Source organism: Panthera leo, chromosome A3 (genome assembly GCF_018350215.1).
Source record: "Panthera leo isolate Ple1 chromosome A3, P.leo_Ple1_pat1.1, whole genome shotgun sequence".
In the NCBI taxonomy this organism is placed as follows: Eukaryota; Metazoa; Chordata; class Mammalia; order Carnivora; family Felidae; genus Panthera; species Panthera leo.
In genome coordinates, this window is record NC_056681.1 from 6,509,146 (window position 1) to 6,531,165 (window position 22,020).

The window sequence follows — 22,020 nt, forward strand, 5'->3', positions numbered from 1 at the left end:
TACGGGGCAAGTGCGCCTGCGTGCTGTCACCGCCTTGGACGTGCCTCAAGCCGTGAGGGGCTGTGAACCAATCAAAAGGCAGTGCCTCTCTAGCCCGGGCCAATGAGCTTTCGGATTAGAGGGTTTAACTCCTATTTAAAATAAGGACTTTGAATCGTAACGGCTGAGCTCTCGGCAGGAGTCGGCGGCCTTTGGGTCGGAGACGGGAGCCAACGGGTTTGTAGACCCTGGGACTGCTCCGTGAGGCGGACGGGCGAGGGCGGCGGGCCCGGGTGGCCTTTGAGCGGGCGGCGGAGGAAGAGTCGAGGTCAGGCGTCCCTGGGTCTCTACCTTCGTCCTCCCTTGTCCTCCTCTTCCTGTCCCCCTGCATCCTCCCAGCTCCTCTCCTCTGTGCCCGGTGCTTTCGCAGCGCCCTCCCGTCTGCGCCTGGGTACTGGGGCGCCCTGTGAAATGCCGCTTGGGGGTTTGTTACACTCCTGGAGTGCATGGGGTTGTTGAGTGGCATTGGGGTGGGGGTGCCTTCTGAGGGGGTTCTCCTATCGGCCAGCACCTGGGTAAGAAAAAAATAGGGCTTTTGCCGTCGGGAAGTTCACGTTCTAGAGGGGGGTGGGGGCCAGACGACGCACTGGCGCGATAGCTTTCAATAGAAAACAGTAGTTGGTTCACCTGGGGCTACTCTGGAGGAGTAAATGAAAACTTCCTCGAAGATGTCTTCCTTGGTGCGTGCTGCTGAAACCACAGACCTTGGCCCACCTTTGTCGGGATTTCTGAGAGCCTTTGTTGAAAATGTAGACCCACCTCGTGAATCAGAAGTGCTCGGCATAGGATTCAGGTGTCTGTAGTTGGTCAGGCTTCCCAGCTGATTCTTGATGTTTCAGGGAGAACCGGTGGTGTAGACCAGCGAGCGCACATAGTCATGTGGGGATGGCAGAATGCTGGATGTGATTTGTTAGGTCTGTGGTTCGGCCTGACGGTCTCCACGTCTCACCAGTGCCGTCCAGATGGAGATACTGTCGCGGACTTTTAACGGGTCCTCCTCCTCCTTAATTAACCTTCCTTGTTCTTTGAACGAAGCACTTTTCAGCTGCACGTTCACTTCCACTCCCCCAAGTAAGTGTGTGCAGACACTAGCAGGTTTGAAGAAGGCGAAGTCTTCTAAATGCACGGTGACGTGAAATGTCAACAGGTTTCCTGTTTGGAATAGTAGGATGTGTGGTTTGAACTGCAGGGTCTTGTGAAGGTCATCGGGTTATGTGGCTCCGGGACCTGGCTGTAGACTGGAACCGCTGGGGACGCAGTCTTCTTGGGGGCTCTCTCCGGCGTTCCTGGAGCAGAACCCTCCTATTCCATTGTGTTGATGATTATTCCTCTGCCTGGGAAGGCGAAGTATGTTCCGTTGGAGCAAAGCTCTGGCTTCTGTCGAATGGATGTCCTTAGGCCTGCGTGATCTCATCAATCCGCTGCTCGTAATTGTTAGGGAAAGCGAAGAGAGCGTTAGAGTGTGTGTACGGCACGAGCTTGGAACTCCTTTTTTTTTTTTTTTTTTTTTAATTTTTTTTTTTTTAACGTTTATTTATTTTTGAGACAGAGCATGAGCGGGGCAGGGGCAGAGAGAGAGGGAGGCACAGAATCTGAAACGGGCTCCAGGCTCTGAGCTGTCAGCACAGAGCCCGACGCGGGGCTCGAACTCACGGACCGCGAGATCGTGACCTGAGCCGAAGTCGGACGCTCAACCGACCGAGTCACCCAGGCGCCCCGGAACTCCTTTTCCCTTTCTGTCGTTTCTACTAACCGCCGTTTGATATAAGGACTCCTGGCCGTGGTTCCGTCTTCAGCGTGGAGTTACTTGCCTACTTGTGGAATGGACGTGGAAGTGTGGGGGTGGGGGGGTGCTTGCTGGCTGGGTTCTGGAATTCAGAGAGTATCTGGGTAAGAAAAGCACAGAAAGGTTTCCGTTTTCTTGGGGTTTATGTTCTACTTACTTGATGGGGTGTTGTACCTGCCTCACAGCATGGGCCTAGTGTGATGAACCGTTTTCATTGCTGATTTCGCTTCCTTAGTGGATTAAGTCATTCCGCAGACACTGGTGGGTGTACCGACTGTGTGCCAGGCATGTTCCGGGGAGGCCGCAGTGAAGACAGTGGGACTAAGGCCTTGGTCTTCCTTGGAGATACTGGCAGGGGGTGGGATATCGCCTGGGGAGGCACAAATAAACAAGCACAGTGAGGTTCTGTAAGATGTTAAGGGCTAAGCAGAAAAATAGAGATGGTCAGAAAGGAGACGTCTGAGCAGAGACCTGACCGTAACGAAGGAGCAAGCCACACTTCCATTTGAGCGAAGAGCCAAATGGTGAAGAGAGAACAGGAAGTACAAAGGCCCTGTGGCCGGGCGCTGCCTTGAGGAAAGAAAGAAGTTCTGTATGACCAGCATGCAATAGATAAGAAGAGGAAATAAGGCCAAGAAGGCGGTCAGGGTCCACACTCTAGGAGATTGTAGGCAAGGAGGATTTTGAGGGACCGCGAGGGGCTTCTGAACCAAGGGCCAACATGGCTGACTTGTTAATGGGACCACAGGGCGCCGTGTTGCGAATGGGCCATCACGGGGCAAAGGTGAAAGCAGGGTGACCATCGGGAGCCCGTGGCAAATAATTGGGGGGAGAGAGCCTTGGTTTGACCAGGTGGTGGTATTAAAGGTTGTGGGCAGTGGTTTTGAAGGTAGAGCCTCCAAGGTGTGCTGATGGATTAGATACGGGCTTTGAGGGAGAACCGTGTAAAAGATGAGGGGACCCGAGCGACGGGCAGGATGGGTTTGGCAGCAACTGAGGTGGGGTCATCTATGAGAATAGGGCTGGGGAGATGGGGACAGGGAGGGAGCAGGAATTCAGTTTGGAACTTTTTTAAATTGAGATGCCTCTCCGATGACAGATTCCGGGTCGAGATGTTTCGCAGGTGGCAAGGGTCAGGGGAGAGGTCTGGAGATGGAGGTTTGGAGGTCTCAGCCCGTGAATGGTGGTGGGAGCCAGGAGACTGGATGAGGGAGTGAGCACAGCTGCAAAAGGAAAGGTGTTTCTGGGCCTGAGCTCAGGCTTCTCCTGAGAGCAGAGGGGAGGAGTAGCCGGGAGGAGAGAAGAGGGTGTGTCTGGATGTGTTGGGGTGGAGATGCTTGGCAGACCTTCCTGGGGGGGATACTGAGCAGGTAGGTAGGTAGGAGTCTGGCAGTCAGAGGAGAGGTTAGGGTAGAAGATGTAAATTCAGATCATCTTAAAGATGTTTAGAGCTCTGGTGCTGGATGAGGGGCCCTAGGACGGGTATGGATGGAGAAGTGGGGTCCAAGGACTCATTCTGGGTCCAGTCCGCCCAGACTCTCAGGTTGGCAAAAGTGAGGCTGATCGAGCAAAGGATGTTGTGGCAGGACAGCTGGTGGGGGGGTGGGGGGGTGGGGGGAAGACAAGCCTACAAGCTAGTGGAGGCTGGGAGTGGAGTAAAAGTGACCTTGTCAGACGCCGCTGGGGTCGCAAGTGAGCTGAGGGCGCGGGATGGACTTTTGAATTTGCTAACAGTAGAGGTCAGTCATGAGCTGGCCACCCGAGCAGGCCAGTCTGTGGGATGAAATCCTGATGGGGGAGGGCCAGAGGGTGAGAGACACGTGGGTGCGGTGAGTGTGGAGGGCGAGATGCTGTCGTAGCTGGAGTCAGTTATGGGGAAGGGGGGACCTGTTTGTAAAAGGCGGTGGCGGGGGAGGGGCGTCTGGGTGGCTCCGTCGGTAGAGCATCCGACTTTGGCTCAGGTCAGGATCTCACGGTTCGTGGGTTCAAGCCCTGCGTGGGGCTCTGGGCTGACAGCTCAGAACCTGGAGCCGGCTGCGGATTCTGTGTCTCCCTCTCTCTCTGCCCCTCCCCCGCTCGTGTGTGCGCGCACGCTCTCTCTCTCTCTCTCTCTGTCAAAAATAAATGAACGTTGAAAAATAATAATAAAAGGCAGCAGGTATTGAAGCAGGCTCCTGCATTGATGGAGCAGGAGGACTCTGGGAGTGAAGTTGGGTGGAGGCCCCACATCTGTCCCTCTTGTCACTTGAGAAAATAAGACACCCTTGTCAGCTTCACTGGGACAAAGAAAAAAAATGTAAAATTTTTGTGTTGTGGAGGCTTTTTCATCAGGAGCCATATCCCTGACCTCGCATAACAACACTTTGAAGCGTGAGGATTTGTGTAAATTAAAAGTCGTTCTTTTTCTTTCCAGGCATCATGGACAAATCTAAAGAAAACTGCGTTGCAGGGCCTGTTAAGGTAAATCGAATAATCGTAATCTCTGTCACATTTAGAAAACCCAAATGGAGGTTGGTTTTAGATCTGGAGTTCTTTCCACCGTCACTTTGGATTGTAACTTTAGAGGCGTCTGCTACATTCCTGGAGGAGTTAGTCCCCTTTCTCGGCATTTCATACCATGTTGTTGATGGGTACCTGATATTTTGTTCTGCTTTGTCTTCTAGCTAGTTCTGTAAGTTTCTGTTCCTCCATTGTGTGCAGGACAATAATGTATACAATAGGTGCTCGATACTTGCCTGTATTTGCTTGCTTGCCAGAAATTAAATTGCTTCGCCACAGCTTGTTCTGGTCACGCTGCAGGACATGGTAAGCTCCTAGGAATGTCGGGCTGTGTTTTCGTGAATATTTCCTGGGAATCCACTTTGAGCCAGGTTCTGTGTCAGATGCAGGGATTACAATGATGCAAAGCACATGGTCTTTGACTAAAGAATTTAACCCTTTTGGGGAGTTATGGGAGCCAGTACTGCGCCTTCACAAAATATGTGTGCGTAAGATGACCCGAGTAATTCCGTGGAGGGTGGGTGCTCCACTCAGGTTGGGATGGGCTGGAATCCAGGAAGGGCTTCCCCAGGGAGGACCCTCAGCCTATAGTATTTGTGGAGCGGCTGGGGGAACGAATTTTTATACAAAGATCTTTTAATATAAGCAAGCCCCAGAGTTTTTTCCTTCTAGGAAATCAGTGTAAAAATACATACACACATCAAGCAAGATTTGTGTGTGTGTGGGGGGGGGGGTGTCTTATTTTTAGAAATTTTAATTTTCTTCTTTTTACTAAGTTTTAAATTTAATGTTTTTAAAAATGTATTATAGAGAGAGTACCAGTGAGGGGGAGAGAGAATCCTAAGCAGGCTCCACGCTCAGCACAGAGTCCAACTCGGGGCTCAATCCCATGACCCTGAGGTCATGACCTGAGCTAAAGTCGAGAGTCGGATGCTCAACCAACTGAGCCACCCAGGCGCCCCAAGTCTTTTAATACCAGTGTAATTAACACAGTATGGTTTATTAGTTTGAGGGGTACGTTACAGGGATTCAGCTCTTCTGTACATTACCCCGTGCTCATAAGGATAAGGGTCCCCTTTGTCCCCATCCTGTTTCACCACCGCCCCCCCCACCCCCCCCCACCCACCTCACCTACCTCACCTCTGGTAACCACCAGTTTGTTTTCTGTAGTTAAGAGTTTGTCTCTTTTCTTTCTTTCTTTCTTTCTTTCTTTCTTTCTTTCTTTCTTCTTCTCTTTTCTTTTTTCTTTTTTCCCCTTTGCTTGTTTGTTTCTTAAATTCCACATATGAGTGAAATCATATGGTATTTTGTCTTTCTCTTACTAATTTTGCTTAGCATTGTACTCTCTAGCTCCATCCATGTCATTGCAGACGGCAAGATTTCATTTTTTATGGCTGAGTAATGATCCCTTGTATATCTATACCGCATCTTCTTTACCCATTCCCCTATCAGTGGACACTTAGGCTGCTTCCATAGTTTGGCTCTTGGTTTGTTTTTGTTTTTAGTTTTTTAATGTTTATTTTTGAGAGAGAGGGAGGGAGAGTGTGAGCAGGCAAGGGGAACAGAGAGAGAGAGAGAGAGAGAGAGAGAGAGAGAGAGAATGAATCTGAAATAGACTCCAGGCTCTGAGCTGTCAGCACAGAGCCCAATGCAGGACTTGAACTTGGGAACGGCGAGATCATGACTGAAGTCGGATGCTTAACCAACTGAGCCACCCAGGCGCCCCTTTAATTTGGCTCTTGTAAATAACGCTGCTATAAATATAGGGGTGCATATATCCGTTTGAATTAGTGTTTTTGTATTTTTGGGGTAAATACCCAGTAGTGTGATTACTGGGTCGGAGGGTGGTTCTATTTTTAACATTTGGAGGAACTCCCATCCTCTTTTCCACAGTGTCTGTACCTGTTTGCATTCCCACCAGCATCGCACAGGGGTTTCTTTTTCTCTACATGCTCACCAACACTTGCTGTGGTCTTTTTGATTTTAGCCATTCTGACAGATTTGAGAAGTTTTCATTTTCAAATAAATGGATACTTCTCCTTTATTTACTGACTGAAAGTCTAAAATGATCAATTAGAAAAAGGCTAACTTGAGTCATTGTATTTGATTCTCAAGTCCTACGATAAAGATCATTTTAGGAAACTGTTGTTTAAAATGTCACTGCCTGAATGCCTACTGTGTTGTGGGCGTTGCTAAGCTGGACATTGTGACCTGAGCTGAAACCAGGAGTTGAACACTTAACTGACTGAGTCACCCGGGCACCCCCAGATGATCTTCTAAAACATCTTCACTGAGGGGCGCCTGGGTGGCTCAGTTGATTAAGTGTCCAACGTCGGCTCGGATCATCATCTCGCAATTTGATTTCTAGTCCCACATTGGGCTCTCTGCTGTCCCCATGGAGCCTACTTCAGTTATTTAGATACTCTGTTCCCCTTCTCTGTCTCTGTCCCTCCCCCACTTGCTCTCTATTTCTCTTTCTTTCTCAAAAAAAAAAAAAAAAAATACCAGAAGATAACCACTGTTGAATATTTTGACATAATTCTTCGTCTTTTTTGCTAAAAATATGTATGATATTACCAAAGAAATTTCAGTGGAATTGGGATTTTGGTATAAAGTTTCTGCATTGTAGCTTTTTGCTGGGTAATAATTCTCAAGCCATTGAGAATTCTTAGGAAGTGTTTAATGTCTCCCTCTTTAGATGGGAATTTAGTTAATGAACATTTGTTTATGGGAGCATGATTTTTGGGAGTGGGGTGTTGGGTGCGTAAGAGGATCATTCTGGTATTCCTTTCAGCCATCTACTAACCACATCCTTTGGAAGCGCTGATGACCATTGCTTTCCCCTTCCATGTACTATCAGTGACCTTTGTTATTTTGTTGTATTAGAAAAGAGACTTTGTGGAATTCTCAAAATACCCCGCTTTTGTTCATGAAGACCATGACGTTTATTTTTTCCCTCTCCATCTAGACCACGATTCCCCTTGGCGATGGTCCAAAACGTGTTCCAGTGACTCAGCAATTTCCTTCTCAGAATCTGTTATGTGCAAATAGTGGCCAGGCTCAGCGGGTCTTGTGTCCTTCAAATTCCTCCCAGCGAATTCCTTCACAAACACAAAAGCTCGTCTCCGGCCATAAACCGGTCCAGAATCTGAAGCAAAAGCAACTGCAGGCAGCCAGTGTCCCTCGTTCTGTCTCTAGGCCGCTGAATAACACCCAAAAGAGTGAGCAGCCCTTGCCATCGGCCACTGGTAAATCAACTTTTTGAGACTATTAGATTGTTATTCCTTCCAGTTGCTTAAAAAAGGGGGGGGTGGGGGTGGAGGATAGACTTGGCGTTTATTGTTTGGAGCCCTAGCTTTGATGTCATTTTTATTGAGGATACGGAGAAAAATCTGATGTCAGGTTGAGGTAGTAGGGTCTCCTGTGGGCCAGCCCCGCGCTCAGGATGGAGAACTTGATTCCCACCCTCGTGGTGTGATTGAGGAACTGAAAACTTCCAAAGTCTGGAGTGTGGAGGGCAGTTGGGGAAGCAGATGAACTTGGATGGACTGAGGCCGGTTGGGTGAGGTCACGGTGGAAGCTGTTGGCTTGTTGAGGAGTGGGGCTTCATCCCCTGGGCGTGGGGAAATTGCCAAAAGGTTTTCCAGCGGAGGAGGGACTGGCCTTCCAGAAATCTTACTAGATTGGCTATGTGGAATGAAGCGGAGAGAAGCAGAACTGCACTCAGGGGCAGCAGACAGGAGGCAGGCTGCCGGGGGTTAGGTCAGAGATGGCAGGGACCTGAAGTGGGCAGGGACAGGTGGATGTTAATAGTCCTTATTTACCAGCCTGGCATGCCCACACTCAGGAGAAGTGCTTCCTTCATCCACGTCGTCTCCTTCAATTCTCGCAACCACTCTGTGAAGGTGGTCGGTGACCAACTCTGTTTCACAGACGAGGGAGTGGAGCCTCGGAAGCATTAACTTGCCCACAGACACAGCAGGATGGAGGAGTGCAGGCAGATCCAAGGGCTGACCTCGGATGCAGACTGGGTGGAGCCGGGCAGTAAGCTGGATGTGGGGATGGTGGTTATCTTGCCGGCATTAACTGAGATCGTGAAGCGCGAAGGGAGAAAACCGGTCTGGGCTCCCGTCACGTGTCTGAGCAGAGCACACCCTGCCGTTTTGGAGTTTGAAGTGGAAATGTCCAGCCTCTGGCTGATGAAACGATGACTTTAGCACCGTGTTGTGCAATTGGTTTATGGTACATTTTGCTGAATCGGGGGCTTCTATTTTTATATTTCCCCTTGGCAACTAATGAAGGAAGGTGGCTGATTTATGTTTTGTTGCACGCTGTTAATTTGTATGTAGTCGATGGAGAGTCCGCTGGCCCACTTGGGGGGGGGGGGGGCGAAGGTGATGAGTGGGTGCTTATCATGGGTCGAGAGATTGGCAGTTCTGCCTTAGAAGGTCTTCATTTGGAAACTGAGGCTTCTGGGAGAATCTGCATAGTCTTGAGCTTTAAATTATTGGAGGGCCTAGCTGTATGTATATGTATCTCTATATAGGTGTATATCTGCTCATCTTTAGAAATCTAGAAAAGGCTTCACCAGGTGGGAGTCAGGTTAGGGTGTGGTAATCTTTTTTCTATAAAGAAAACTAAGAAGATCTTCCATTCTGGACACACCATTAATATTTTGGTGACCATTCTTTGATTCGTTTCTGTTCATAGGTTTTTAATTTATTCTGTAGAGTTATTCTAAAGTAATTATAATTATTCTAAAAGCAGGTTTTTGACTTATTCTATATAGGAAATAATTCTGAAAAGGAACTGACAACAAAACAGAAAAATGAAGAATCAAAAAAGTAAGTTTTATTTTACTTACAAAGTCCTGTGCTATTGTGCTGTTAGAATATACTTTTATTTATTTATTTATTTATTTATTTATTTATTTATTTATTTATTTATGTTTATTTATTTTTGAGAGAGAGACAGTGTGAGAAGGAGAGGGGCAGAGAGAGAGGGAGACTCTTGCCATCTGAAATAGGCTCCAGGCTCCGAGCTGTCAGCACAGAGCCTGACGTGGGGCTCGAACTCAGACCATGAGATCATGACCTGAGCCTGAGTCAGACACTTAGCCTACTGAGCCACCCAGGTGCCCCTAATTGCAAGTTTAATTGTGGGAACTTGTTAAAAAATAGAAAAGGTCTTTATATTTTCACTTAGGATATATAAATGTTTCCAAATTCTAACCTTTGGAAAAAGGGAATTTTAATGATGTTTACTCGTGACTCAAGCTTTTCTTACTGCCTTCCAAATTTAGAACAAACTTGTATGAATCAGTTACAGAAATGTGTAAAATAAGTTCCTCTCTACCCTCAGAAGTAACCACTACATATAGCTTAGGTATGTTTCTATACTATTTCTATTCTCCTGTTGCAAAACTGTATACACACGTGTATATGACTATATGAATATTTCAACAGTGTTCATTGAATTGTTCTTTATACCATCTTCCCCAGATATTTTCCAAAAGCTTGTTCCCAACTTCTGAACTGTGTAGACTCTACAACGTAGAACGTAGTGTCTATAATGGAGGAGGAGGAGGAGGAGCCAGGAATGAACCCACAGGCTTTTTTGCCTGACTGCCTAATAGTGGCTTTCTGAGAATCGAAACCCAGCAGTTCTCGCCCCAACTGCCTTGTAGGATCCATCCCGCCTGCTTTGGCAGACTGCTTGTCCACCCCAGAGAGTCAGCATCTCTAGGTTGGAGGAGGAGGCTGTGGTTAGCCTGCTAGAGGCCCACAGACCGTTCTGAAGGCTTCCTCCCTCCACTTACTTACCTAACCTTTCCTGTGCTCTTTAACGGTGGTGGCAACAAGTGTGCATTTCAGAGTGTAGTACCGTCTTGGGACACTTTGCGTTAATGCTTCAGCTCTAAAAGCCCAGATTGTTCTTTGTCTGACTCATACAGTCATTGGCAGATAAGGGAGCGGGGGGATTTAATGCCTGTGGAGACTCACGTAGCGTAGTTATTGGCTTGGTTCTTGCCGAGGTTACCTACCGAATACAACATTAAATATAAAATTATTTAGAGGTCTACCTACTACCCGTTAATAAATTGTTAGAAAAGATTTGTTTTCTTCATATTTTAAAATATTCAAAATTTTTCCTAGAAGGCAGTGGGCTTTGGAAGATTTTGAAATCGGTCGCCCGCTGGGTAAAGGAAAGTTTGGTAATGTTTATTTGGCGAGAGAAAAACAAAGCAAGTTTATCCTGGCTCTTAAAGTATTATTTAAAGCTCAGCTGGAGAAAGCAGGAGTCGAGCATCAGCTGAGAAGAGAAGTAGAAATACAGTCCCACCTTAGGTAAGTTTCCAGATTGATGTTCGAGAGAATGTGGTACAGAACCTAGTTACTAAGAGTTAAACCATGGAAGGCCTTCTCCATAGTACTGCAAAGAGTGGTTTAATTCATCATTTTTCAAGGATTTGTCTAGAGAAGTGCTGTGGTCCTGAAAAATCACTTGGAGGTTTATGCTGTGTTAATGAAGTAGTTTATATGAGTCAAATTTGTGTGTGTGTGTGTGTGTGTGTGAGAGAAAGAGATATTAAGGGAAATGATACTTCTGAGTTCTTTTTTTTAAAATGTTTATTTTTGAGAGAGAGAGCGAGCACAAGGAAGGTCAGAGAGAAAGAGGGAGACGCAGAATTCGAAGCAGGCTCCAGGCTCTGAGCTGTTAGCACAGAACCCGACAAGGGTCTTGAACTCACGAGCCGTGAGATCATGACCTGAGCTGAAGTCGGATGCTCAACCCAGTGCCTCGATATTTCTGAGTTCTAAGCAGAGGTTGCAAACTGGCAGCCTGCAGGTTGACTTTGGCCAATGGGTCTTTTTCCTTTCTTTTTTTCCTCTTAGTATTTTTTTCAGACTTGAATCACTTGTTAATACTTAAAAACCTGTCCAATCAGGCCTGTAACCCTCCCTGGCAACAACTAGCTGGAGCTGAAGGGCCACTGTCCTGGGCCGTGTTCTCAGCTGCCCGAAGTCCTCAGCAGCAAACATCTGCTGCTGTTGAACCCTGCTTTTAAGTTGTGTCTCCTAGTGCTTGGGAATCAAACTGCTGTGGGAGTGCCGTGCCTCTCCCTCCTTCTCTCTAATAGGCAGAAAATTAATATTTAGCTGAATTTCCCCCCTAATAATAAAGATGACCTGAAGGAAGGAAATAGTCTTAACCAAACCTGAGGTCCATTAATACCTTGCATTGCTTGTAAACTGATAGGCAGATGTGTGTATTTTTCTTCAGAGCAGGTCTGTAGTTTCAGATTCTCAAGTTTGGTGAGGGGTGCGGTAGGGGGTCTGTGACCAGAACTAATTTTCACTGGTTTTACATGAGGGGTTTGATTGGAACTTAGTACATATTCTTGTATCCTCTCCAGAAAGCAGGTGTTAAAGAGTATTCATCCTTTGTTGCAGGCATCCGAATATTCTCAGACTGTATGGTTATTTCCACGACGCCACCAGAGTTTACCTAATTCTAGAATATGCACCTCTTGGAGCTGTCTACCGAGAACTTCAGAAACTGTCCAAGTTTGATGAGCAGAGAACTGCTACTGTGAGTTTTCATTTACTGTCCTAACTCTTGTTCCCTCTGTTCCACCCCACATAGCAACGCGCCCTTTCATTACAGTCCAGTGGGTTTCATCTAAAGAAAGATTGCTTAATAGGATCAAGTGTTTGAATGAATCAATCAGAATGCCTTAGTTGTACCATCCATGCACATAAAATCAAGTACCAGGTGGAATATTGTGGATGGTGTGTTTCCACAGCGGTTTCCTAGAGAAATGTATATGTGAATAGTTGCCTCTTTTTTTTTTATTGTATTTTTATTTTTTAATGTTTATTTTTGAGAGAGAGAGAGAAACGGAATTTGAGCAGGGGAGGGGCAGAGAGAGAGGGAGACACAATCTGAAGCAGGCTCCAGGTTCCCAGCTGTCAGCACAAAGCCCGATGTGGGGCTGGAACCCACAAACTATTAGATCATGACCAAAGTTGAACGGCCAGCCGACTGAGCCACCCAGGTGCCCCTTTATAGTTATCCTCTTTTTAAAAAGTTTACAATAGTTTTAGATTTACAGAATGTGAAGATCGTGCAGACTTATTTTCTCCTGTTTATCTTACATTAGTGTGGGGTACCTACTATTCACCTGGCTTATCACTGCGGGTGTTGGCCTTGGTCCCCTGGCTGAGGTCACGTTCATTAGGTGTCTTTGCTGTGAAGTTACTCTTTTTCTCTTTGTATACTGGGTTCTTCTAAAGCGTGTCACTATGCACAGCCCACACTTAAGGAGCAGGGATTATGTGCCACCCCCACCCTAATCTACATAAATGTTTCGAATTCTTCTGCATCAGAGATTTGTGTGTTCTTCCTTATTTATTCAGTCATTTACTAATGTGGACTCATGGATATTTTATACTTTGAGTATAGTCCAATACTACTTTGGCCCTTGGGATCCCTTTCACATGGCTCCTGTTTTAGGTGTTTTGTTGTTGTTGTTGTTGTTTGTTTGTTTTTTTGTTTGGTTGGTTTTTTTGACCTACTCCCATCATTGTGGGTGTGGTGTTTGAGCACTTCCCTGCATCTGGCCCTGTAGGATGCTGCACCTCATTTTGTAGATTTCCTATCTCCGTCCTAGAATCAGCCATTTGTCCAAGGAGCCCTGGTTCCTTTTATGGGAAAATGGTATTAGAAACCAAGACCTGGGTGCAAGATGTGCTCATTGCTAGTGGGGTGTCGTGTCTTCTGGGTGATCTCAGCTGACAGAACAGGGACTAATCTATGTATACACGTGTATCTGTATTTTTATCCATTTGCATCTATATTAAGCAAAACATGAGTCCATTACCACAGGATTCATTCTACCCTCCTCCCCTTGTTTATCTGTAACCTCCCATTGCAGCCTTGAAAAACCTGAATTCTGTCCACCAACAGTTTGATTATTCAGTTCCAGTGTCCATGTGCAGTGGTATCCGAATGATTAACCAGTTACCCCAGTGGGGAAACAACTAGATGCATTTAAGATTTACCTGTGTCTTTTCAGGGTGCGGTAGCTCATTTTTTATTGCTGAATGATATTTTGCAGCATGGCTACAGTACAGTTTCTCGCTTCATCGATTGAAGGGTATCTTGGTTGCTTCAGTTACTGGTGATTATGAATAAAGCTGCTATAAACATCTGCATGCATGTTTTTGTGGGTCATACGTTTTTAACAGATTTGAAAACTAGCTTGTGTGGTGAGTTATGTGTAACTTTATAAGAAACTGTTAAACCGTCTTCCAGAGTAGCTGCACCATCTTTGCATTTCCACCAGTGAGTGTGCAAAGTTCCTCCTCCTCACCAGCGATTGGTACTGTGTTTTGGAGGTTAGCCCTTCTTCTCGGTGTATGTGGTAACTCATTGTTTTAATTTGTAGTTCTCTAGTGATCTATGACAGGTATCTTTTCATGTGTTTATTTGCCATGTGTATTGTCATCTTTCCAGTGCCTGTTCAGATTTTTTGCCCATTTTTAATCAGGCTTTTGGTCATCTTGAGTTGGAAGAGTTCTTGTATATTTTGGATACAGGTCCTTTATCCCACGTGTTTTACAAACGTTTTCTCCCAGCTGGTGGCTTGTCTTTTCATTTTCTTACTTGCATCTAATCTTAACATCCAACATAATTGGGTTTTTGGTTTGGGTGTTTTGGTTTTTTACCCTATGGATTGTGCTGCTTCTTTATTTTGGATGAAATCACTTGTTTGAAGAAGTAGAGAGTCTTTGGGCAGTTTTTTTTTGTTGAATCAGCAGATGATGGGTGGTTACTTTGATTACACTCATTCTTTTTGGCATTGATGGAAATGGTGTTACTTTCAGGTGGTTGTACTTGTGAATTCACAGCACGAGTGGTGAATGACCCTTTGGTGTGGTCTCAGGAAAATGGACATACTATTTTAAACTTAATGTTAAATGTTTGCTTTGTGGATAAGTAGAAATAGATTCATCTTGGGGCACCTGGGTGGCTTGGTCGGTTAAGCATCCGACTTCGGCTCAGGTCATGATCTCACAGTTTGTGAGTTCAAGCCCCGCGTCGGGCTCTGTGCTGACAGCTCAGAGCCTGGAGCCTGTTTCAGATTCTGTGTCTCCCTCTCTCTCTGCTCCTCCCCTGTTCATGCTCTGTCTCTCTCTGTCTCAAAAATAAATAAACGTTAAAAAAAAATTAAAAAAAAATAGATTCATCTTATTACTTTCAAAATATTAGCTAACCAAATTAGTTGTCTTATTTAATTGGCAGTTAATATTTCTACTACTACGTTTTGTTCAATCCAGATGGAGTTTATGTTGGTGTAAGCAGTAGTTATTTGGAAGGAAAACTTGGTTCTTTCTAGATTCCATAGTAGTTAGAATGAATATGTATGCACAGTTTCCCTTTTCTGATTAATTCAAATAAAAGTAATTGTAGAGAAATGTTGGGGCCCTTTATACATATTCACAGTGTGATGTGGGAGGTTTGAAGGAGGCGGCTGCTGGAGAGCCCTGGTTGAACTAGCTCCTTGGCCTTGATTTGAGCGGAGAAAATGCCTTGCCCTCAAGAATCTAGTATATGATCTTTATGTCAGTAGCTCAGTTTGGTGTAGAAGAGCTCTCTTTGCCTCCACTTTCAGTTTATTATTGTCTAGATTTTGGTCTCTGGCTTTTGCCCGAAAAAAATGAAAACGTTTCTTCTGACCATGATATTTGCTTTTTACAGCAATTTGTCGAGTAGAACTTTTTGGTGTAAAATAATGTGTTCAGTTCTGTCTAGTGGTTGCTTTGGAAAACCTTTCTTCAGCCAGAGTGGGTGGCTCAGTCGGTTTAAACATCCGATTTCGGCTCAGATCATAATCTCACAGTTCATGGGTTCGAGCCCCACACCAGGCTCTGCTAACATCTTGGAGCCTGCTTCAGATTCTGTGTCTCCCTCTCTCTGCCCCTCCCTGGCTCACGCGCGCTCTCTCTCTCTCTCTCTCTCTCTCTCTCTTTCTCAAAAATAAATAAACATTAAAAAGAAAAAAAAAACCTTCAGCCAGAACTAAACATATTCTTTCAACACGCTGATAACAATTCTTATCTTTATGCTAAAACAGATTCTGGACTTGCTAGAGCTCTCTTTGGCTGAGATGAAAAGAAAACTAACAAAAGGACTGACATGCTGTGTGTGCTTTTTAAGCTGACTAATGAATACGTATACCCCCAAGTTTAACACTATGTAACACGCAAATGTACCTGCTTTTAATTTTTTTCAAGATTGTTTTTTCCCCTTAAATTTTGAGTTTCAAACAAATGCTTGTGTTATAAATTGATCTTAGTTTTAAAAATGGGAATTAAATGGGAATGGACTGTACTTGAAAATTAAAAAAAAAATTTTAATTGTTTACATGTCTGACTCGCTAATTTGTGCCAGTTTTTCAGTTGTTATCATCATTCATTGCTACTAGTATTTCTAGCTCATCAGTTTTCCCCCCTGTCCTTCAATGTCCTATCTGCTATATTAGCAAATAAATAACTTAGTATGGAATACTCGTATTTTATGCTAAACATGAATTTGGCTCGAAAAAAAATTTCTTTTTAGAGTCCTCTGTTGTTTCTAGCCTTAAAACCTATAAAACATATTAAAATCGATGTTGGCTTTCCTTTCAGAAGAGATGTCTAAAATTGTGTTATATGGGGGCGCCTAGGTGCCTTCGTCGGTTAAGTATCTGACTTTGGCTCAGGTCATGATCTTGCAGTTGGAGCCCTGAGTCGGGCTCTGTGTTGACAGCTCTGAGCCTGGAGCCTGCTTCCGATTCTGTGTCTTCCTCTCTTTCTCCCCCTCCCCTGCTGGTATTCTCTCTTTCTTTCTCTCCCTGTCAAAAATAAATAAAAACTTTATATAACACATTTTATTTTTAAAATGTATGACGCAGACTCTCCATACTTTTTGTTTCCGTAGTATATCACGGAGTTGGCAGATGCCCTGTCTTATTGTCACTCAAAGAGAGTCATTCATAGAGACATTAAGCCAGAGAACCTGCTCCTCGGTTCAGCTGGAGAGCTTAAGATTGCAGATTTTGGATGGTCGGTACACGCCCCATCCTCCAGGTATGTAATCTTAGAGGTGGAACTTACTTAGTGTTTAGCAAAAGCCTTCGGGGCTTTCAGGAATGAAATAGTCAAATACTTAAGGATAGAAATGTGGAATTGGGGCTGGTCACAGTTACACATACTTGGGAGAAACCTAGGCCCGTTAAGTGTCTTTGAGAATATTTGATTCTCCTACTGTTGTGGGGTTATTGTGTCATAGGCCTGGGTTAAAGATGCTTCATGTCCTCAGAGGCTAATGGAGGGGACATACGGGACAAGTGAAGGACAGAGGAAGTGCAGGATGTGTTGGGTGGTGATGCCTGGGGCAGTGGTGAAGTGGAAACTCCGCTGCTCCCTGGACAGGAGACCGGTTTCAGAGGGCCGCACACAGAGATCTAGAGCTGAGGGCACAGAGCTTTGGGGAATTAAAAAAAAAACAAAACAGATTTTATCCAAATTGGTTTGGATTTTCCAGGTGGTGGTTGGATTCTGTGTGGTGTGCTTTTGTCAGTAGCATAGTCCTTTCTTGTCCCCTCTTAATAGAGAGATCTTAATTATGCAAACAAGAACTAAAATCTTCTGTACTGTTTTAATTTAATTTGGGTCTAATTGAGATTTTGAAGCCTCGTGAGGTGGTAGGGCATTAAAAACCCTCATCTACTGGTAAGTTTGTCAGCTTTGGCAAAGGACTTACAAAATCAGAGCCATAATACTTTATACATTTTTTTAAACCACCTATATCTTTTAACCTAAAATAGATGACGTGGTGGAGGTGGGGAGCTTTATTTTTGCCAGATCACTTGTGATTGTTCGCAGCAATGCATTGAATCTGCTGTTGCAGTGTCTCTTTTTTTTTTTTTTTTTTAAAGCTGGTTGTCTGTCACTAGTGGGAGCTGTTGGCACCTAGTGAGGCAAATGATGATGAAGAATTGTAGGTTTTATAAAATCGCAGGGCTAAACTGGACCTTAACCTGTCCAGTGGTGTCATGTGATAGGAAAGATAAACGTCCTTTTCAGAAAGGATACGCCAGCCATGTCGCCCCGCCTCCCCAACACGAGTAACCATAAGAGCTCCCGGGAGTGCTGTCGTTGGAGGAACCTGCTGACTCGGTCCCTTTTCAGCATCTCCGTGGTGATGAGGGTTTCACGCGTGCTCTCTGGGTGCCGGGCGTGCTGAGCATAGGGCCCGCGTGACCCCCTAGGAGAGCCAGTGGCAAAGAATAACTGATAGGAAGCAACGAAGACCTACGCGTGTTCGCGCCTAGTCGATGTTTGCCACCCCCAGCGTATTTCTGGCCTTTGGTAGAAACACGCACAGAAGTGCCGAATCGGCGGCTTCATTGCTCCCATCTAGGGCCTACATACAACAAGTGCCAACATTTTGCCATATTGGCCGTGTCGATTTTTTGGTGAATAGACCAAAATAAGTAAATTTTCAAAATTGTATTGCAGACGTTATGCTTCGTTCTCTGGCCACTTTGGGATGAATCTCCTAAAAATAAGGACATTGTCCCTATAATCACGACCGTTATCACTCCTCAGAAAATTAACAGCCTTGTCAATAGCTGTTTAGTCCATGTTCACATTTCTGCAGTTGTCCACAAAATTTAGAGCTGCTCTTTAAGTCACAATCCAACTAAGGTCTGTCCATGCATTATATTTGATTGTGTTTCTTTTGTCTAAATTTAAAGCAGTTGCCTCACAATTTAAAATGGATTTTTCTTTTTTATCCCTTTTTTCCTTTTTAATTTAAAAAAATTTTTTAAATGTTTATTTTTGAGAGAGACAGAGTATGAGTGGGGAGAGGGCAGAGAGAGAGGGAGACACAGAATCCGAAGCAGGCTCCAGGCTCTTAGCTGTCAGCACAGAGCCCGATGTGGGGCTTGAACTCATGAACCGTGAGATCATGACCTGAGTCAAAGTCAGATATTTAGCCTACTGAGCTAGCCACCCAGGTGCCCATATTTTTTTATTTAAAAAATTTTTTTAATGTTTATTATTATTTTTTTTTAATTTTTTTTTTTTAACGTTTATTTTTGAGACCGAGACGGAGCATGAACGGAGGAGGGGCAGAGAGAGAGGGAGACACAGAACCGGAAGCAGGCTCCAGACTCTGAGCCATCAGCCCAGAGCCTGACGTTGGGCTCGAACTCAGGCGGTCCGTGAGATCGTGACCTGAGCTGAAGTCGGACGCTTAACCGACTGAGCCACCCAGGCGCCCCTAATGTTTGTTATTTTTGAGAGAGAGACAGACAGAATATGAGCAGGGGAGGGGCAGAGAGGGAGGGAGGGAGACACAGAATCCAAAGCAGACTCCAGGCTCTGAGCTGTCAGCACAGAACCCGATGTGGGGCTTGAACTCATGAACCGTGAGATCATGACCTGAGTCAAAGTCAGATATTTAGCCTACTGAGCCAGCCACCCAGGTGCCCATATTTTTTTATTTAAAAAATTTTTTTAATGTTTATTATTATTTAAAAAAAAAATTTTTTTTTAACGTTTATTTTTGAGACAGAGATGGAGCATGAACGGGGGAGGGGCAGAGAGAGAGGGAGACACAGAACCGGAAGCAGGCTCCAGACTCTGAGCCATCAGCCCAGAGCCCAACGTGGGGCTCGAACTCACGGTCCGTGAGATCGTGACCTGAGCTGAAGTCGGACGCTTAACCGACTGAGCCACCCAGGCACCCCTAATGTTTGTTATTTTTGAGAGAGAGACAGACAGAATATGAGCAGGGGAGGGGCAGAGAGGGAGGGAGGGAGGGAGACACAGAATCCAAAGCAGACTCCAGGCTCTGAGCTGTCAGCACAGAGCCTGATGTGGGGCTTGAACTCAGGAACCGCGAGATCATGACCTGAGCCACCCAGATGCCCCTCTTTTTTTTTTTTAATGTTTGTTTATTTTGAGAAGGGGGGGAGGGGCAGAGAGGAAGAGAGAGAACCCCAGGCAGGCTCCACACTTAGTGTGGAGTCTGACACGGGACTCGGATCCCACGAAGGTGAGATCATGACATGAGCTGATGGCAAGAGTCAGACGCTTACCCACCCATGCGCCTCTAAAATGGGTTTTTTTGATTGTGGTGTCCCTTACCTTGGTCCTTTATCTTCTGTGGTTGCTGAGAACTGGAAGTAGGTCTAAGGACCTGACCAGTACTTTTGGCAAGAATACTTCCTAGGCCACCCTCACGTGTCAGTGTCTCTCTTGTACCACTGATGTGTCAGAAGGCAGCATGGATCTGTCACGCCAAAGCTAGTGTTTTCACACTGGGACAGTTTTTTAGTGTTTTTGTCACTAATGTCACAGGGCTGTTAAGCTTTTTAGCATCTCTATAATATAAAAACAACTATGGAACTCCAAATTGTATTTAGAGAGAGCTTTCCTTTTCCAGCTACTTTGATATAGTAGTGATACTTTTCATCATTTACGGAGGTTCTGGAGGGGGACAAACTTGGGGCGTGGCTTGGTTGCTAGCTGCGTGATCTTGCACATCTCCCTCAATCTGTTTCTTGTCTGAAACTGGGGATTTAAATAGTTTCTGCTTCATAGCCTAGGATCTGGCCTAGGAAGGGCACTCCGTCGATGTTAGTGTAATCGTTAATGACGTTTAGCAGCAATTAGGGTAATAAAAACAGGTGCATCGACCCGAGCCTGCCTCCATTTTTAGGAGAACCACCCTCTGTGGCACCTTGGACTACTTGCCTCCAGAGATGATTGAAGGCCGAATGCACGACGAGAAGGTGGATCTCTGGAGCCTTGGGGTACTCTGCTATGAATTTCTAGTTGGGAAGCCTCCATTTGAGGCGAGCACATACCAAGAGACCTACAAAAGAATATCGCGGGTAAGACCTTAACGAGAACTGATCCGTTGCTTCTTGTCGAATTCTTATCAGCCTTCACCTTGGCCCTGAGCTGAATATTCATACTGTTCTGTCTTAAGCCGCGTTTTGTGACTGTCACTTGTCGTACTCCAGGTTGAATTCACGTTCCCTGACTTTGTACCAGAGGGAGCCAGGGACCTCATCTCAAGACTGTTGAAACATAATCCCAGCCAAAGACCGACTCTCAAAGAAGTACTTGAACACCCTTGGGTCACGGCGAATTCATCCAAACCATCAGGTAGCCAAAAAAGCAAAGAATCAACCAGCAAACAATCTTAAGAATCCTGCAGGGGGAGAAATCCACGAGGCCCAGCTGGCGACACTGTTGACGGCCTGGCCGTGACCCATGACCGAGGGCACTGCAGACAAGGGCCCACCGAGCAGGCGGTGCCTCACCCTCCCCGGTCAGTCCGCTTCCGCGAACAGTGCGCTCTGGAGTGAAAGTAGCCACAGGACTTGTGGCCACTTCACAGTCTGGAGGCGAAGTTCACCTGCAGCCTCCCCACGGCCTGTCTCAAGTAGGGTGTCCTTGTGGAAGGCAGCTCGGGGCCCGACTGCGGGGAGAGTGGCCACTCCGCCCCGACTCCATCGGTGAAAGAGGTGTGCAATGACCATCCGGTCCCTACGTGTGCATCTGCCTTCCTCGGTGGCCGACTCTGGGAAGGCTGTCAGGATGAACATGTGATTCTTTCTTTTAAATGTCAAAATAAAGATTTCTGTATAGACTGCTATGTCATTTCCCTGGCATCCCTTCAGGACCGTTCGGTGTCTGTCCCACACTTGCGCCAAGTGGACGTGGTTAAGGACCAGATCAGGCTTAAGCCCTCGGTGACTGTAAACTCGAACGCGTGCTCCACCTGTGTCTTGGGGCTGGCTGGACGAGACCTGTCTCTGCTGTTTCTAAATGTCAAAGGGCTGATCTTTCCGGGGTTTTGACGCTTTAGTTATACAGTTTTGGTGAAGCACAGTATGTCACATATAAAATGATTAAAGTTGTCACGTGTCTAACCTTGAAATTATAATGCATTTCCCAGTTCATTCTACCCTTTGGGAAATGCTGGGCTAAGCGTGGGCCCGCTGGGAAGGCGGGAAGGCCCCCCAGCGGTGCTGTCAGGGCTCTGGAGCCGGGCTGGCCTGTGAACGCACCTGCCCTGCGATGACTGGGGACAAAGCAGTAGGGGTGCCCCTGACAGTAGTGGGGGCAAGTCAGGGAGCTGGCGAACTGTGATGGGTAATTAGGTAGGAGAGGCGTCCAGGGAAAGTGACATCTGAACTAGGCTTGAAGGGCAGGGAGGACTTAAAGGCTGGGGGCAGGAATGGTGAGACAGCCCTGTGGCCCCGGGAGGGGGCGGCAGGAAACCTGGCACCACGGGGACAAGCATGTGACTGAGTGGCAGGGCAGGGGCACCAGGAGTTGGGCTGTGGGGGCTGCCAGCGCCCTCTCTCCAGCCTCCACTCTTTCCGCTGTGCCCAGTAAGTGGTAGTTCCTGCAGTAGGAACGTTCCGTGCAACAGCCCAGCTCGGGGAGCCGGAACCCTTGGTGGGTCCTCATCCTGGGGGACCACCTGATGAGTCAGTAGTACAGAACTGGGTGTGCCTGGCATGGCCTGGTCACCTCTGGGGTTCTCTAGAGCTACAGGAGGTCAGGATGGACCAAGGGCTGAAGGAGTTGGTCATCTACGCCCACACCTGCCCACCTCTG

The 22,020-nt window shown here is 46.2% G+C and overlaps 1 protein-coding gene across 2 annotated transcripts; it reads left to right on the forward strand.

The window, feature by feature from the left end:
- Window positions 1–4: 4 nt before the first annotated feature.
- AURKA (aurora kinase A) lies at window positions 5–21,049 on the forward strand. 2 transcript variants are annotated; one of them, XM_042930619.1, is made up of 9 exons: window positions 5–216; window positions 4,239–4,285; window positions 7,293–7,572; window positions 9,114–9,168; window positions 10,480–10,671; window positions 11,779–11,917; window positions 16,310–16,458; window positions 20,105–20,279; window positions 20,412–21,049. In XM_042930619.1, exons 2-9 carry the CDS (start codon window positions 4,244–4,246, stop codon window positions 20,595–20,597), a joined length of 1,218 nt encoding a protein of 405 aa, XP_042786553.1. In that variant the 5' UTR covers window positions 5–216; window positions 4,239–4,243; the 3' UTR covers window positions 20,598–21,049. The 2 variants fall into 2 exon arrangements, with proteins under 2 accessions (XP_042786553.1, XP_042786554.1); XM_042930620.1 differs by lacking the exon at window positions 5–216 and adding an exon at window positions 233–307.
- Window positions 21,050–22,020: the final 971 nt, after the last annotated feature.

Coding starts and splice junctions, on each gene's coding strand:
- AURKA (XM_042930619.1), top strand. CDS start 4,244: ATGGACAAATCTAAAGAAAACTGCGTTGCAGGGCCTGTTAAG. Junction 9,169..10,479: donor AAAAATGAAGAATCAAAAAA/GTAAGTTTTATT, acceptor AATTTTTCCTAG/AAGGCAGTGGGCTTTGGAAG. Junction 16,459..20,104: donor GTACACGCCCCATCCTCCAG/GTATGTAATCTT, acceptor CTCCATTTTTAG/GAGAACCACCCTCTGTGGCA.